The sequence below is a fragment of the Scyliorhinus torazame genome, chromosome 13, assembly GCF_047496885.1.
Source record: "Scyliorhinus torazame isolate Kashiwa2021f chromosome 13, sScyTor2.1, whole genome shotgun sequence".
NCBI classification, from domain to species: Eukaryota; Metazoa; Chordata; class Chondrichthyes; order Carcharhiniformes; family Scyliorhinidae; genus Scyliorhinus; species Scyliorhinus torazame.
In genome coordinates, this window is record NC_092719.1 from 180,267,436 (window position 1) to 180,282,494 (window position 15,059).

Genomic DNA, 15,059 nt, shown 5'->3' on the forward strand with positions numbered 1-15,059 from the left:
TCTGTGCCAGAGCTTGGGATTTATGCTCCTGCTTCTGGGAAATAAGATCTGAGATGAACACTGCCGGTTGTGGCCCTTCTATCATGTGAGGAGCCTTGGCCTGTCTGCTTACTAACATATTGCTATGAATGGAGAATGCTTGTGAGTGAATCTCGATATGCTGATGTCGCTATGATCAAACCCCAACAATTAAGCACTGCATTACCATTATTGCAAATAGAACAATAGATCTAATGACGATGGTGTGATCAGTAATGTTCTAACTGGCCTTTCTCTAATTGGTCCTCTCTTGTCACAACCAGAAGAGATTGCCTGTTTGACTCTGGTACTCTAGGTCGCTGGCAACAGCCAAAGTATTGACGGGCAAACTCTTACTAGCTGGAGGGTCCCTGTCATGAAATGAAATGAAAATCGCTTATTGTCACAAGTCGGCTTCAAATGAAGTTACTGTGAAAAGCCCCTAGTCGCCACATTCCGGCGCCTGTTCGGGGAGGCTGTTACGGGAATTGAACCGTGCTGCTGGCCTGCCTTGGTCTGCTTTCAAAGCCAGCAATTTAGCTCTGAAGGTAATAGTTGAATGTTCTTGGTATTTACTACCCCTCCACAGTGACCTGCAGTGTTACAAAGCTGTCCAATAAGATAATGGCACATGTTAGTTGTAACTGTTTATTTGGTACCGTCACTAATGCTTGCGTTTTGGCACAAAGCATTCCTTTTTATTAAAAAAACGCAGACGCTTTGTGATCCAAACCCTCTGTGTTATCGCTGCAGAAGCAAGCTGGCCCACCACACAAGTTTACTGTTCCTATTTTTCTACTACTGGCTGCTGTTCAGTGTGTTCTTCGTTTTACTGAGTACATTCCTCACTAACTGACTCTCTAAATCCTGTGGGTTCATTGATTCTTGAGTAGGAATGACAAAGTGTGTTATATGCTGTGGTGCGAAGTGCTGCTGTTGCTAGATGCACTGGCTCATCGTCTGACACATTTAGAGAAGAGGAAGATGGGATGTGATAGCACTCCAATGAGGAACCTTCAGAGCAGCTTTCAGAAGGAGGTGTGCAATGTTAAGTGATTTCACTTTTTACTTCCGTATCAGTGAATTAGAGAGCAGGAACAGAATGAAAATATGCAGAATTTAGTACCAAACCCTGGACAGGTGGCATCTCTGTTACTCCCATATTCCAGCACCCTCTTAAAAATCTGCTTCTGATGACTCGGAGACCTTGTTTGAAAGAGACATTGGGAGTTAGGAGGTTGTTCTCCTGTAAAAGAAATTACAGGTTCACTTGCTCAGATGAGACAGAGGAACATCCAGTTGGCAACATTCTGCCAATCGTGAGTTTGATGGTGATGGCAACAGCAATAAATGGGAGGAATGTTTTGTGATGTACGCAAATAAGGAGGTGAAGACTGGGGTGTTAATTGTATATTAATTGTGTTTAATTGTATGATGCTGGTGAGCATTATCTGGGATTTCACTTGAACCCCTACAAATAAACATGATGGGTCAGGAGGTGTATGTTTGTAATGTGTAACTCTGGAAATAAATATAAATGTATATATGTTGACTCCAGTTTTTTAAAAAAACAGCTGACCGTTGACTTATGGTGAGTAAAAGGTGGACATTGATGGCAAAGTTTATTTTAAAACACGGGAAAGCAGATAATTAGATGTGGCAAACAGGCTCAATGAAGACTAATGTGAGATGGACTTCTGGTGGTGGCCATGGAGTGAGTGGTCGCACATTTTGTGGCTTCTGCTCGAGGCGGATTTGTTCGGTCCTTCCCCACCCGAACTGTGTGGTGTTTGAGGGCAAAGGGTGTGTGAGTGTCCAGGGAATGCAATAATACTCTGGTGGGACTGATGTATAGCTCATTGGGCGTGGAGTGCCAAGAGGTAGAGAGAGCAGTTGGAGCAGGAAAGTTTTTGTGGTGTGATACAGGTGAAGATGGCGGAGAGCAACGGGGCAGCGCTGCCCTCCCAGTAGTCGATGGAGCAGCTGGTGGAGTTTCTAAATGGCAACTTCCAGCAGCATAGAAGGGATGCCTTAAGAGGATTTGGCCATGGTGGTGGAGCCACTTAGGGGGGGGCGATCAGGCGGGATAGGTTTACGGGACTGGAGGAGACGGGATTTGCCAAAAGGGGATGGTTTTAGGTACCTGCAGGTGAGGGATTTTGTGAGGAGAGTGGTGACATCTCTCCTGGGGCTGCCACCTCCGGTGATGCAGGACAAGTTGTTGTCGGAGGATGATATTGGGGATGATGGAGTGGGAGGGTGCTCCCATGGAGGAGATTAAGCGTAAATGGGAAGCGGGGTTGGATGGGGAAGTGTGGGCCGGGATGGTGAAAGAGGCCCTGTGGAGGGTGAGCGCGTCCTCCTGTGCGAGGTTAAGCTTTTCCAGTTTAAGGTAATGCATAAGGCCCACATGATGGGCGGCCTGATAGCCCAGAGACGGATCTTGTTATGTTGATGGGACACGGAGCCGCTGAAGGCAAGGGTATGGGTGAGTAACCTGGCAGTATTCCTGCGGCTGGAGAAGGTCAAGTTTGCTTTGCGGGGTTCAAGAAAGGGTTCACCTGGAGGAGAAACCATTCATTGATTTCTTCAAGGTGGATTGAGGGGTCAGCTAGGTCCAGGGTGGGGGGGGGGGGAGATGAGGGGGGGAAATTAGGATGGTGGGTGGTGGTATCTGGTGAGATTTGGGGCTTGTGATTTCTGTTCATGTTGATGTTTTGGTCTTCTGATATTTTTGTGTATATATGTAAAAAGCCTTGAATAAAGATATTTTTTAAAAAGACAAATGTGCGATGGTGATGGGTTTATATATGTTTCCCTGAATTGATTACAACTATGCGGTGTATTTGAGTTGGCAGTTACTGGAAACAGTTTTTATTCATTTTCGCTGCAAAAATAATTGTGCTTTTTGTTCCAGGGTATGATGGCACTGCTGCTGGGTGGGGTGACAGATTTTGACAAGTGCAACCCATTCTTTGGGTGTCATTCAGGACATCTGGATGTTCCTATTTCAGATCTGGACTACTCTGACCTATTGCACTCCCTACAAATATTTTAAACTAATATGCTTGCTGTTTACAACATTAAACAAAATAGGCTCTTTAAGTTGTTTGAAAGTTTTAAATCCTGAAGCAGCATAACTTCCCCTCCTTTCCTCACTTTCGTGGGAAAATCTACATTTGGAACTTACCTACATGGTTGCAGTTCAGGTCAGCCAGAAATTTGATAGAATGAAATAACTGATGCACACATGATTGAAGTTTGCAACTGGAGCAGTCAATGCTCCCAACAATTCTAATCCCTACAGTGCAGAAGAAGGCCATTGAGCCTGCACCGACCTTTTGAGCACTCAACCCACATCCACTCTCCTGTTCATCCAGCCCTATCCGCATAACCTAACCTGCACATTCTTGGACACTATGGGGAAATTTATCATTGCCAATTCACCTAATCTTCACATCTTTGGACTGGGGGGGGGAAAGACCCAGAGCACATGGAGGAAACCCACACAGACACGTGGAGAACATGCACACTCCACACACACAGCGACCCAAGGCCGGAATTGAACCCAGGTCCATGGTGCTGTGAGGCAGCAGTGCTAACCACTGTGCCACCATGCTGCCGTTTTGTGTCTAATTGGTACAAAAAGTATTTTTGTATATTGAACAAAGTCCTAAGATGAAAGTTTCTCTGAAGTAGCCCAAACAGAAACAAACTATAGAAAATACCCGAATTTCATTTTCGTTTGCAATAAATAAATGTATTTTCATTTGAGTTTTGATGAAAAATGAGACATACTGTTGAAGCTTCTTGTCTTGCACTCATCAGGGCAGGCACAAAAATGCCAAATTTCAAAGGGAACTGCAATTTATTCCGCATGGGAAAAGGATGCAGATTTTTGAGATGTTGCCATAAAAAATGCACCAAGCAGTTATTGTCCTCTATGCTTTTGTTTGTTAAAGAAGGTGAAATGTCAGCACGTATTTCATTTGTAGCAGGTCTCTGATTAAATGTATCTTCTAGTATGTGTAAGTGAGTTACATTGCGAACCCAATTAATGATCTTAAATTGATTGCTAGTGTAATTCTTCAAACTCTCAGAACGTGCTGCTCAATCATGGAATTGTTTCTAATGTTAGACATTTATGTTTCGGGTTTGGCAAGTGCAGGTTGGTTGAATACAGTCAGTAATTATCCTATTGTGAACAACCAAAGGGAGGTGCTGTTTGATACAGTTTGCCAGTCATTGGGAACCACGGTGTACATATCTGGCATCACACCACCAAACTACATCTACCACGTTACTCAGTTATGTAGTAGACAGAACATAATTTTGGCTTGATGGCAGCATCCTATTAGTGGAAAACACCACTCGTGGTGCCACTACATAGAAACAGCATGAAATGGCTAGCTTTATCTATTCTTCACATTTTTAAGATACTTTTCCTTTCCAAGGTAATTTGAAGAAACTGGTCACTTCAGAGGCCCATAAGTGGTGGTCATAGACCCATTTGATATTCATGATATACAGGCAAGTAGTGTTTTGATCGGGTTAGCCATTATACCACTGCTTACACTTGCTGGAAGCTATGAATGTTCATTTGCAGAGACTGGTCCTCTGCAGGCAAGGGTATTATGTCCAGACATTGCATCTTTTTTGAATAAACAAAAGCATGGGGAAATGATAGCTTCCTGATGCATTCGCCATGGCAGTGTCCATACTAACTAGAGCAGACTTGCCAACCAGTCAGCATCTTTTTCTGTGTGTGTGTAAATTGTTGTTCCCGTTGAAATTTGGCACTCTTTTCTATAAAAAGTTTTCTGGGATATTGGGGCTGCTGTTGATGAGGACATTCAATGAGGCAAGGGAGAGAGAGGTGCTTCCCCCGCCGACGCCACAGGCCACGATCTCGCAGATCCTGAAGCGGGATAAGGATCCGGAGCTGCTTGGGTCCTACAGGCCGATATCCCAATTGAATGTGGACGCCAAACTGCTGGCCAAAATTTTGGCCTCTAGGATTGAAGACTGTTCCGGACGTGATTGGGGAGGACCAGACAGGGTTCGTTAAGGGAAGGCAGTTTGTGGCCAATGTAAGAAGGTTGCTAAATGTGATCATGATGCCCCAGAAAGAAGGGAGGTGGAGGTAGTGGTCGCAATGGATGCAGAGAAGGCTTTTGATAAGAGTAGAATGGGAATATCTGTGAGAGGTACTGGGACCGTTTGGATTTGGGCGGGGCTTTATTGACTGGATCAGGTTGATGTATCAGGCTCCTGTGGCGAGCGTACGGAAGAATAGGACAACATCGGACTATTTTAGGCTACATCGGGGGACGAGACAGGGATGCCCCCTCTCCCCACTGCTGTTTGCGTTAGCTATAGAGCCGTTGGCAATTGCACTAAGAGCCGCAAGGAGCTGGTCCGGGGGGGGGGGGGGGGGGGGAGAGTGGAACACAGAGTCTCGCTTTACGCAGATGACCTGCTCCCGTATGTATCGGACCCAGTAGAGGGAATGGAAGCAATCATGAGGATTCTGGGGGAATTTGGCTGGTTTTCAATGTACAAACTAAATATGAGGAAAAGCGAGATGTTTGCGATCCAGGCAAGGCGACCGGGGGAACTGCTGTTTAGAGTGGTAGGGGTAAGCTTTAGGTATCTAGGCACCCAAGTGGCGCGGGAATGGGAATGGTTGCACAAACTTAATCTGGCCCGACTAGTAAATCAAATGAAGGACGATTTCCGACGGTGGGACGCACTCCCGTTGTCATTAGCTGGGAGGGTCCAGACGGTGAAGATGACGGTCTTTCCGAGATTCCTGTTTGTGTTCCAGTGTCTCCCTATCTTTATTCCGCGGTCCTTTTTTAAGCGGGTCAACAAAGTTATCACTGGCTTTGTATGGGCGGGCAAGACCCTGCGAGTAAAAAAGGCGATGCTTGAGCGGAGAGGGCGTGATGGCGCTGCCAAATTTCAGTAACTATTATTGGGCGGCGAATATAGCAATGATTAGGAGGTGGGGGGAGGGTCGGCATGGGAGCGAATGGAGGTGGCCTCATGTAAGGGCACCAGTTTGGGGGCGTTGATAACGGCACCTCTGCCGTCCCCGCCGTCACGGTACTGCGCCAGCCCCGTGTTGGTGATGGCCCTGAGAGTCTGGGGGCAATGGAGAAAGCATGCGGGAGCGGAGGGAGCATTGGCCTGGTCTCCAATCTGCAATAATCACCGGTTTGCCCCGGGAAGGATGGACGGGGGGTTTCGGAGATGGCAGAGGGCAGGAATTGAGATGATGGGGGATATCTTTATAGAGGGGAGCTTTCCGAGCTTGAGGGACTTGGAGGAGACATTTGGATTGGCGAGGGGAAACAAATTCAGGTACCTGCAGGTGCGGGACTTCGTACATAGGCAGGTCTCAACCTTCCCGCTCCTACCATCAAGGGGGATACAGGATAGGGTAGTTTCCAGAGTGTGGGTGGGAGAAGGGAAGGTCTTTGACATCTATAAGGAACTCATGGGGTCAGAGGATATGCAGACTGAGGAGCTGAAGCGCAAGTGGGAAGAGGAGTTAGGAGGAGAGATAGAGGATGGTCTCTGGGAGGATGCATTGAGTAGAGTCAACGCGTACACAACATGCGCCAGGCTCAGCCTGATACAGTTTAAGGTCGTTCACCGGGCTCACATGACAGTGGCCCGGATGAGCAGGTTCTTTGGGGTAGAAGATAGGTGTGCAATGTGTGCGGGGGGGCCAACGAACCATGTCCACATGTTTTGGACATGCCCAAAGCTCAGGGGATTTTGGCAGGGGTTTGCAGACGTCATGTCCACGATTTTAAAAACAAGGGTGGCCCCGAGTCCGGAGGTGGCGATTTTCAGGGTGTCGGAAGATCCGGGAATCCAGGAGGAGAAAGAGGCGGACGTTCTGACCTTTGCTTCCCTGGTAGCCCGGAGACGGATACTATTAGCTTGGAGGGACTCAAAGCCCCCGAAGTTGGAGACCTGGCTATCTGACATGGCTAGCTTTCTCTGTTTGGAGAAAATCAAGTTCGCCTTGAGAGGGTCACTGTTAGGGTTCGCCCGGAGGTGGCAGCCGTTCGTCGACTTCTTTGCGGAAAATTAATCGTCAGCAGATGGGCGGGGGGAGTGGGGGGGTTAGTTTAGCTTAGAGTAGGGGGTTAATAAAGGTGGGACCTGTAAGGGAGAAACATGCTTATAGACTCATGTACATTGTTTATCTTGTCGTTGTTGTAAAACCAAAAATACCTCAATAAAATGTTTATTTCAAAAAAAAAAATTTGGCACTCTTCTCTGTCTTGATGAGTGCAAGACAGAAAGCTTCAACAGCATGTCATTTGTTTCAGCAATACTCAAGGCTGTACTACTAAACGAGTGTTTATTTTAGTTTCATGATTTATTTCTTCTTCTTTGACTTAGGCAACCATATCCTACCTGATGAAGATCTGGCTGCCTTTCACTGGAGTTTACTTGGTCCTGACCATCCTCTAGCTTCATTAAAGGTAATCTAATCATGGTGGTGGCAGTGTTGATGTTAATGGATGCAGCATGTTGAATTTCCCATTTTATGACTGAAGTGCGAACTTGTATTGAGGACTGTTGCCAGACTATTTCAGTCTGAAGCTTTTATCAGAGTTGCCAACTACCGTGAAATTTCCATATTTTATACGGAAAATCCGCTTGAATACAGGTGTACGATTTCTAGCATTGAAATACGCAAAAGGAGAGTTGATTGGCAAGATGCCTCTCGAAACGCTTAATTTGGTTTCCTTGGCGACAGGGCCCTGTGCAGAGGCCCTGCCTCCTCTCCTCTGCCCCGCACTAACAGCGCATGTGTCAGGTGATCCTGACCATCGTGCGGTCTCGCACATGAGGCATCGAGGTGAGTGTATTCGTTTCCCTGGTGACAGGACCCCGCCCTGAGGCCCCGCCTCTGCTACCTCGCATACTAACAGCACGTGTGTCAGGCGATCCTGACTTTCACGCGGTATCGCATGAGGCATCGAGGTGCCTGTACTTTACTGTTGTGATTAAAAAAATCACGGGTCGACTACAGTAGCAATCCCCATGATCATCTACATCATCGAAGGCCTGTAGCATTGGGAATTGTATGGGGTGATACATTGATGCAATTTTAAAATGTTTCCATCTTAATAATTTAAAAACACAGATAAATGGATAATTTAAACCCTGCTGCATTTGTTCTCTGAAGTATTATAGAATACGTTTTCTAGTGCCTTCTATTGCCATTTCCAGCTGTTTCTGTTTTGACTCCGTCAAGTGAGGAGGAAGCTAGCCACATCAGGGCTGTTTGTATAGGAGCTACCAGTAGGCCTCAGGTCAAGCCTATTAGTTTCTTGTACTGACAGCATAGTAAAGTTGGAAGAAAAACCCAAATATTGAGTAAGTAACGATCATGACTTTGTCTGGTGCTAAATCTAGAAAACAGACTTTCAAGAAGGACTACATATCAAGATGGTCCTTTATTGTACAATCTAGAAAGGATGAATACACTGAGCGATGTAACGTCTGCTCACCGGACTTCAGCATCGCTCACAGAGGAGCAAATGACATACAGGCATATATGCGTTCCAAGAAACATCATGCTATGGCACAAGTTTCTGAAAGCACCCGCGACATCAAACCTTTCATGCAACAGAAAGACTACTCAGTCATAACTTTGATGACATATTTCGTGATTGAGCATAATGTGGCGTTTTCTGCTGCCGATCATTTGACTGATCTCGTGAAAGTGATGTTTCCGGGCAGCTTGATTGCAAGAAACGAAAAGTGACATCCTTGGGAAAATCAGGGAAATCCCGTTCTCTATCTCAACCGATGGGGGTTCTGACCGCGGTGTGGAGGAACAACTTGATCCCATCATTGTTCGGTTCTTTGACGCAGATGGGAACAGGATGATCAGTGTGCTACTTGAAATAGCGACAACGAAAGAAAGATGAAGCGACAAAAACATTTTCCAATTCTGGACAATGTTCTCAAGGAAAACAACATTCTTTGGAAAAATGTGGTATGTTTTTCTGCAGACAACGCAGCGATAATGGGAGTCCACAATGGTGTTGCTTCCTTTATGAAGAAAGAAAACCCAGATATTTTCATTCTTGGATGTCCATGCTACCTTCTTCATCTGGCTGCAGAGAAAGGGGCAAGTCGGTTGCCATTCTCTCCAGTAGACTTGCTTGTGCCAGTCTATTACTACCTTGATATGGAGATGCATATCTACATTACTACCTTGAGAAGTCTGGCAAGTGCCATTAAGAGTTCAAGATGATACAAACATTGCGCAATCTAGAAAACCACAGAGTACTCAAACATGTCTGCACGAGATGGTTGTCCTTGGAAAGAACACTAGATCGATTTCTGGAACAGTGGACTGCGTTACAAGAGTACTTCTCCCGAGAGACAGAATCAGGGAAAGGAAAAAGAAAGAATGAAGGGGGCTTGAAAAGTGCTAAGCGACTGAAGGTTGATACCTCCAGCGGCAGAGACCATCATCAAGGAGATTGCTCAACCTCCACATCCACCGAGTAGTGTTACATGTGGCACATCATCTACAACAAAAACATTGTTTGCAGGAACAGAAATCAGCATTCATGTTGGGAATGCAAAGAGTGGTTGCCTGGTTTCAGCTGCTGTCAGGAACCAGGCTCTTGCACCAGTGGGACCCAAAAAGACCAGTGCAGGATTTGTTCAGAAAACTGCTGTTCTTGTGCATGGTAGCAAGACTGACAATAGTAAGAAAGATGGAAAAAGCAGCAGTTCAAGAGCTGGAAGTAAGAAGAAGTCTCCCACAGCTCGCAACCCTGTTGCTAATGCAGTAGAGCCATCTCAAGGCAAAGCTGCCGGGATTTATGCAAAGCTTTGTGACAGAAACAAACTGTATTGTACCTTTCTTCAATATACACTTCCTGTGTTGAACAGGCTCAATCTAGAGTTCCAAAATAAAGCTCCCAAGATATAGATTCTATATCAGAAGTTGCTTGACTTTCCTCAAGACTTGTGAAATCTGCTGTAATTACCAGTGTTCCATTGCCTGCTAGCTGCATGTACAAAGACAAATTCAATCAAAAGTGTGATGAACACCTTGTAGTTGGTGAACAAGCCAGGCAGTTTCTCAAGGCGGGACACCTCACCTTGCAAGATAGGAGTAACTTCTACTCATCAGTACGAAAGTACTATGTTGCAGTATGTGACTATGCCACCATCAAATTTCCCCTTCAAGGACGAATTGCTGCTACATGCAAGAATGGCAAATCCAAGGGGGAGGATGGAGGGAAATTTTACACCAGATCGTTACTTTGCAAAGCGATTCCATATCATGGAAGATGTTCTGGATTTTTTAGAAGTGGAATTTGCTCAATTCCAGGTTGTCTCTTTGGAAAGTATTTAATTAGACAGACGATCACATTAAGTCTGGGTGGATATCTCCCAACTGAGGGGAAAATTAACCGGTGAGCTGAAGTATCGTCATCTTCCAAAAATCACGCTGGCAGTCTTGTCAATCGCAGATAGTAAAGCCGAAGGTGAACAAATCTTTAGTCTGGTCAGGAAGAACTCCACTGAGTTTCAACCCAGTTTAGGAACCGAGACCCTTTCTGACTTCTTAACCCAGAAAGTCTATGCTCACGCCAAAGGACAGAGCTGTCATTAAATGCAATTCAACACAAAACTGCTTGATAAGTGTAAAAGAGCTACATGTGCATCCCTAAGTAAACCTGAGGTAAATTCGGAAATTAAGATGAAAGCAGAAGCTTGCAGCACTGCCTTGACAAGTGCAAAAGAGCTGCATCAGTCAGGTTGAACTGAGCTTTGATACTGGTGTAAGGACAATTTTGAACTTCACGTAAAAAGGCGAATGTTTTGTTCACATTTTTCATTCTTAGATTTACTGAATGTCTGAAACTTAATTTGAAAACACCCACTCATGATGATGTACATATATGAAGCATTGGATTTGCATTTTCCATTTGTGTTTTAGATTTGTGCAATAAAGGTGTTGAGCTGTATTTCAGACTGGTGGGCATTATTTCTTTGAAATGAAAATACCGATTTTACTGCCAAAATACTGACTTTTGGTAACTGGAATACTGATTTCTGTTGGAATAGATTGGAAGCTTTGTTTCATTTGACTAGACTCTTCAGGACACAAAACCTTCCATGGGGCAGGCTCAAGGGGCCGAATAGCTTACTCCATATTCATATGTTTGTTTATTCATAAAGCAATTACAGTATTTCACATTTATTGTTTATATTTCTACTTTCTTTTGACCTTTCTCTCCTCCACCTCCTGGTTATCTCCTGTGCTGTGCATATTTCTTGGATGAAACTTTTTCTTTTTAATTCATTTCTACAAAGACATTTGAAGCTTTTGCCGTTCCTCAGCTGCTCCAAGGCCTCTATAAATCACCACTTGGAGGTGAACAAAAATTACCCGAGTGATTCTCCTAATTTTTCCTTGTGGCATTACCGTTCGAATTGAACAGTGACTGATGAATGTACAGGAGAAACCTGGATAGTCTTATACTTTACAGCTAAATGCACACTTGTTCTACCATGGGCTTGCATAATCTTGTGGCACTGTTTGTTGGTCTAATAAAACTGTTGTAATCTTACAGGATATCACAAGATAAATACCAATGTGGAAAAACATTCCAATAAAGTTAGTTCATATATCCAGAAGAACCTGCAGTCTCCTTGCCCCAATGCCCACTTCCCACAGTCATGGCATTTAATTGTTTCTTAACTGATTGCGGGTTTTTGCTCCTTCAGTTCCATTCAGAAGTTTGTCTTTTCTTGTATTGATCACTTTGTGTTAAGGGCCTTTTGGAAAGTGCTGGAATCTATTATTAAGGAAGTCTTAACAATGCACTTAGAAAATCATGGTATTATCGAGCAAAGTCAGCATGGTTTCATTAAACGGAAATCCTGCTTGACAGATTTATTAGCGTCTTTTGATAATGTAACTAGTAGGGTAAATGAAGAGGAACCGGTATATGTAGAATTTTCAAAAAGCATCTGATAAGCTGTCTCACAAAAGGTTAATGCACAAAAGAAGGGCTTATGGAGTTGGGGATAATAGATTAGCATGGACAGAGGATTGATAATGGACAACAAGAAGTGTATGGATTAATGGGGTATTTTCAAGATGGTAGGAAGTAACTAGTAGAGTGCCACAAGGATGAGTGCGGGGGCTGTCGATATTTATAGTCCATAGTAGTTACTTACAGTGAGAGTAATGTAAGTTTGCTGATGATTCAAATCTAGGTGGATGAACTGGAGTATAATATGGGGAATAGATTTGTTTGTTGTTTTTGTTTAAATTTAGAGTATCCAATTCATTTTTTTCCAATTAAGGGTCAATTTAGTGTGGCCAATCCACCTACCCTGCACATCTTTGGGTTGTGGGGGTGAAACCTATGCAAACACTGGGAGAATGTGAAAACTCCACACGGACAGTGTCCCAGAGCCGGGATCGAACCTGGGACCTCGGTGCTGTGAGGCAGCAGTGCTAACCACTGCACTACCGTGCTGCCCGTGGGGAGAATGGATAACGTGGCAAATTCATTTTGATCATCAGAATAGGGAATCTTTTTTAAAAAAATGCGTGAAACTTGTAAATGTTGGGGTTCAGAAGGTATTGAGTGTACTCGTACAAGGAACACAAGATCAGCATGGAGATGCAGCAAGAAATTGGTAAGATAAATGGTATGTTAGCCTTAATTACAAGGGGATAAGAATATCAAAATAGAGTCTTGCTACAATTGTACAGGCTTAGGTGAGACCCTGCCTGGAGTACTATGTGCAGTTTTGGTCTCCATATTTAAGGAAGAATCTACTTACATTGGAGACAGTGCAGCAAAGGCTCACTAGATTGGTTCCTATGATGAGAGGCTGAGTATCCCAGAGGGTTGTGGTGTTCCACTATTAAATGTGTTTAAGGCTGAGGTAGACACATTTTTGGTCTTAGGAATTGAGGGATATGGGGAGCAGGCAGGAGCGTGGAGTCAAAAGTAGACCTATAATTAGAAATATAGGTTATAAATGATCTTGCAAGCAGGGCAGAGTATAACTTGGCAAGATTTGCAGATTATACTAAAATAGGTGGGAAAGCAGGCTATAAAGCGTAGATACAGATTTTACAGACAGATATAGATGAGCTCGGAGATTGGGCCAAAATTTGGCAGATGAAGTTTAATGTGGATAAGTGTGAGATTATCCATTTTGTCCGAAAAAATAGAAAGACAAATGATCTAAATGGACAGCAGATTCAAAATGCATTTGGGCAGAGGGATCTGCGTGTCTTTGTTCATGAATCGCAGAAAGCCAATATGCAACTACAGCATGTGATTAAAAAGGCAAATAGAATATTAGCGTTTATTGCAAAAGGACTGGAGTATAAAAGTATAAGTGTAGTTGCAATTGTATAGGGTGCTGGTGAGACCATATCTGGAGAATTCTGTCCTGTTTCGATCTCCTTCTGAGGAAGGATGGAGGCTGTTCAGAGGAGGTTCACCAGATTGATTCCGGGGATGAAAGGGTTGATGTCTGAAGATAGATTAAACAGTTTGGGCTTATGCTCACTGGAGTTTAGAAGGATGAGAGGAGACCTGATTGAGATATATAAAATACTAAAAGGAATTGTTAAAGTAAACGTAGACCAACTGTTCCCCTTGTGGGGCAATCTCGGTCACAGATATATGTTGAAAGGCACTAGATTTAGAACTGAAATGAGGAGGAAATACATCTCACAAAGCGTGGTGAATTTGTGGAACTCGCTGCCCCATAGTGCAGTGGAGTCTGAGTCAGTAAATGGTTTCAAGAAGGAGATAGATATATTTCTGATTTTTTTTCAAAAGCGGGCTAAAGGGATATTGGCAACGGGTAGAGAGGTGGATTTGAGACCAGGAAGAGATCAGCCATGATCTGATTAAATGGCGGAGCAGGCATGAGGGGCTGCATTGACTACTACTCCTAATTCCTATGCTCCTAGATCAGCCATAATCGTTTTGAATAGCAGGCAAGCTCAAGGGGTCATATGGTCTACTCTTGCTCCCGTTTCTTATGTTCTTTTGTCAGTTTATATTTCCCTTTGCCAGTATCAATTCATCCCCTTGTTACTATTGTTGAGATGTAAATTTAATTAATTATCAAAATACAAGGTCATCGCTCTGTTACTTCCTTTATAGCTGAAAAGCTACGGTCTATCCAGTGTATAATTCGACTCATTTGATGCCATGGAATCTAGTTCTCAAAACTTACTCCTTGAATGTCTCATATTTTGATGTCTAGAATTTGAGAACTGTCTTCATGTTTTCTGACCATGTATTATGCATTTTGATTAAGCCTTCTTGTATTCCTTAACTCTGGGCATTAAACACAATAGTAGCTGACTGCAGCATATGGTAGCCTTTCAGCTCACCCCCTGGTAAAATTAAAGATGCGGACATATCTGTATTAAGAATTTCTTTTCAAAAAGATAGTTTGTATTTAAATCTTATGAAAACAAATGAAACTTTTGAACATTGTCAGCACTGTTATATTTTTACATTGAATATTAATGTTTGTACTGTGACTTTACACACATCAACTAAAACGTTAACCTAACATGGCTAAATCAAAGCTGCACATTTTTAAACCACTTATTCTTCAGGTAACTTGGTTAACTTCAAAACCAGTTTAGAAATGAAATAGGATTGGAAAGTACAGAAGCTAATTAAGTGATGCTGGAAATCCAAAATAAAAGCAAAATGCTGGAAGTACTCGGAGTGTCTGGCAACATCTGTGGAAAAAGAAACTGCCAACATGTCAGGTCGAGAACTGGGAATACTTAGCGATGTAACGGTTTTTAAGCAAGACAGGGAGGGGACGAAAGAACACGAAGGTATATAATAGGATGGTAGGCAGGAGAGGCTTAGCAATCACTTTGGCGGAAGGAACAGGAATGGTAAATTAAAGAAACAAAAGGTGGGTCGGGGAGGTGTAAATTGGGAAAGCAGAATCATTAGCAGCAGCTGCTATTG

At 43.7% G+C, this 15,059-nt stretch overlaps 1 protein-coding gene across 5 annotated transcripts in view; it reads left to right on the top strand.

The window, feature by feature from the left end:
- The window catches only part of LOC140388403 (constitutive coactivator of PPAR-gamma-like protein 1), a 209,436-nt gene that overhangs the window by 70,613 nt on the left and 123,764 nt on the right, over window positions 1–15,059 (top strand). For all 5 annotated transcript variants that reach the window (XM_072472518.1, XM_072472515.1, XM_072472517.1 and 2 more), the window contains exon 3: window positions 7,441–7,523. In XM_072472518.1, coding sequence (XP_072328619.1) covers window positions 7,441–7,523 — 83 coding nt within the window. The remainder of the gene's footprint in view (window positions 1–7,440; window positions 7,524–15,059) is intronic.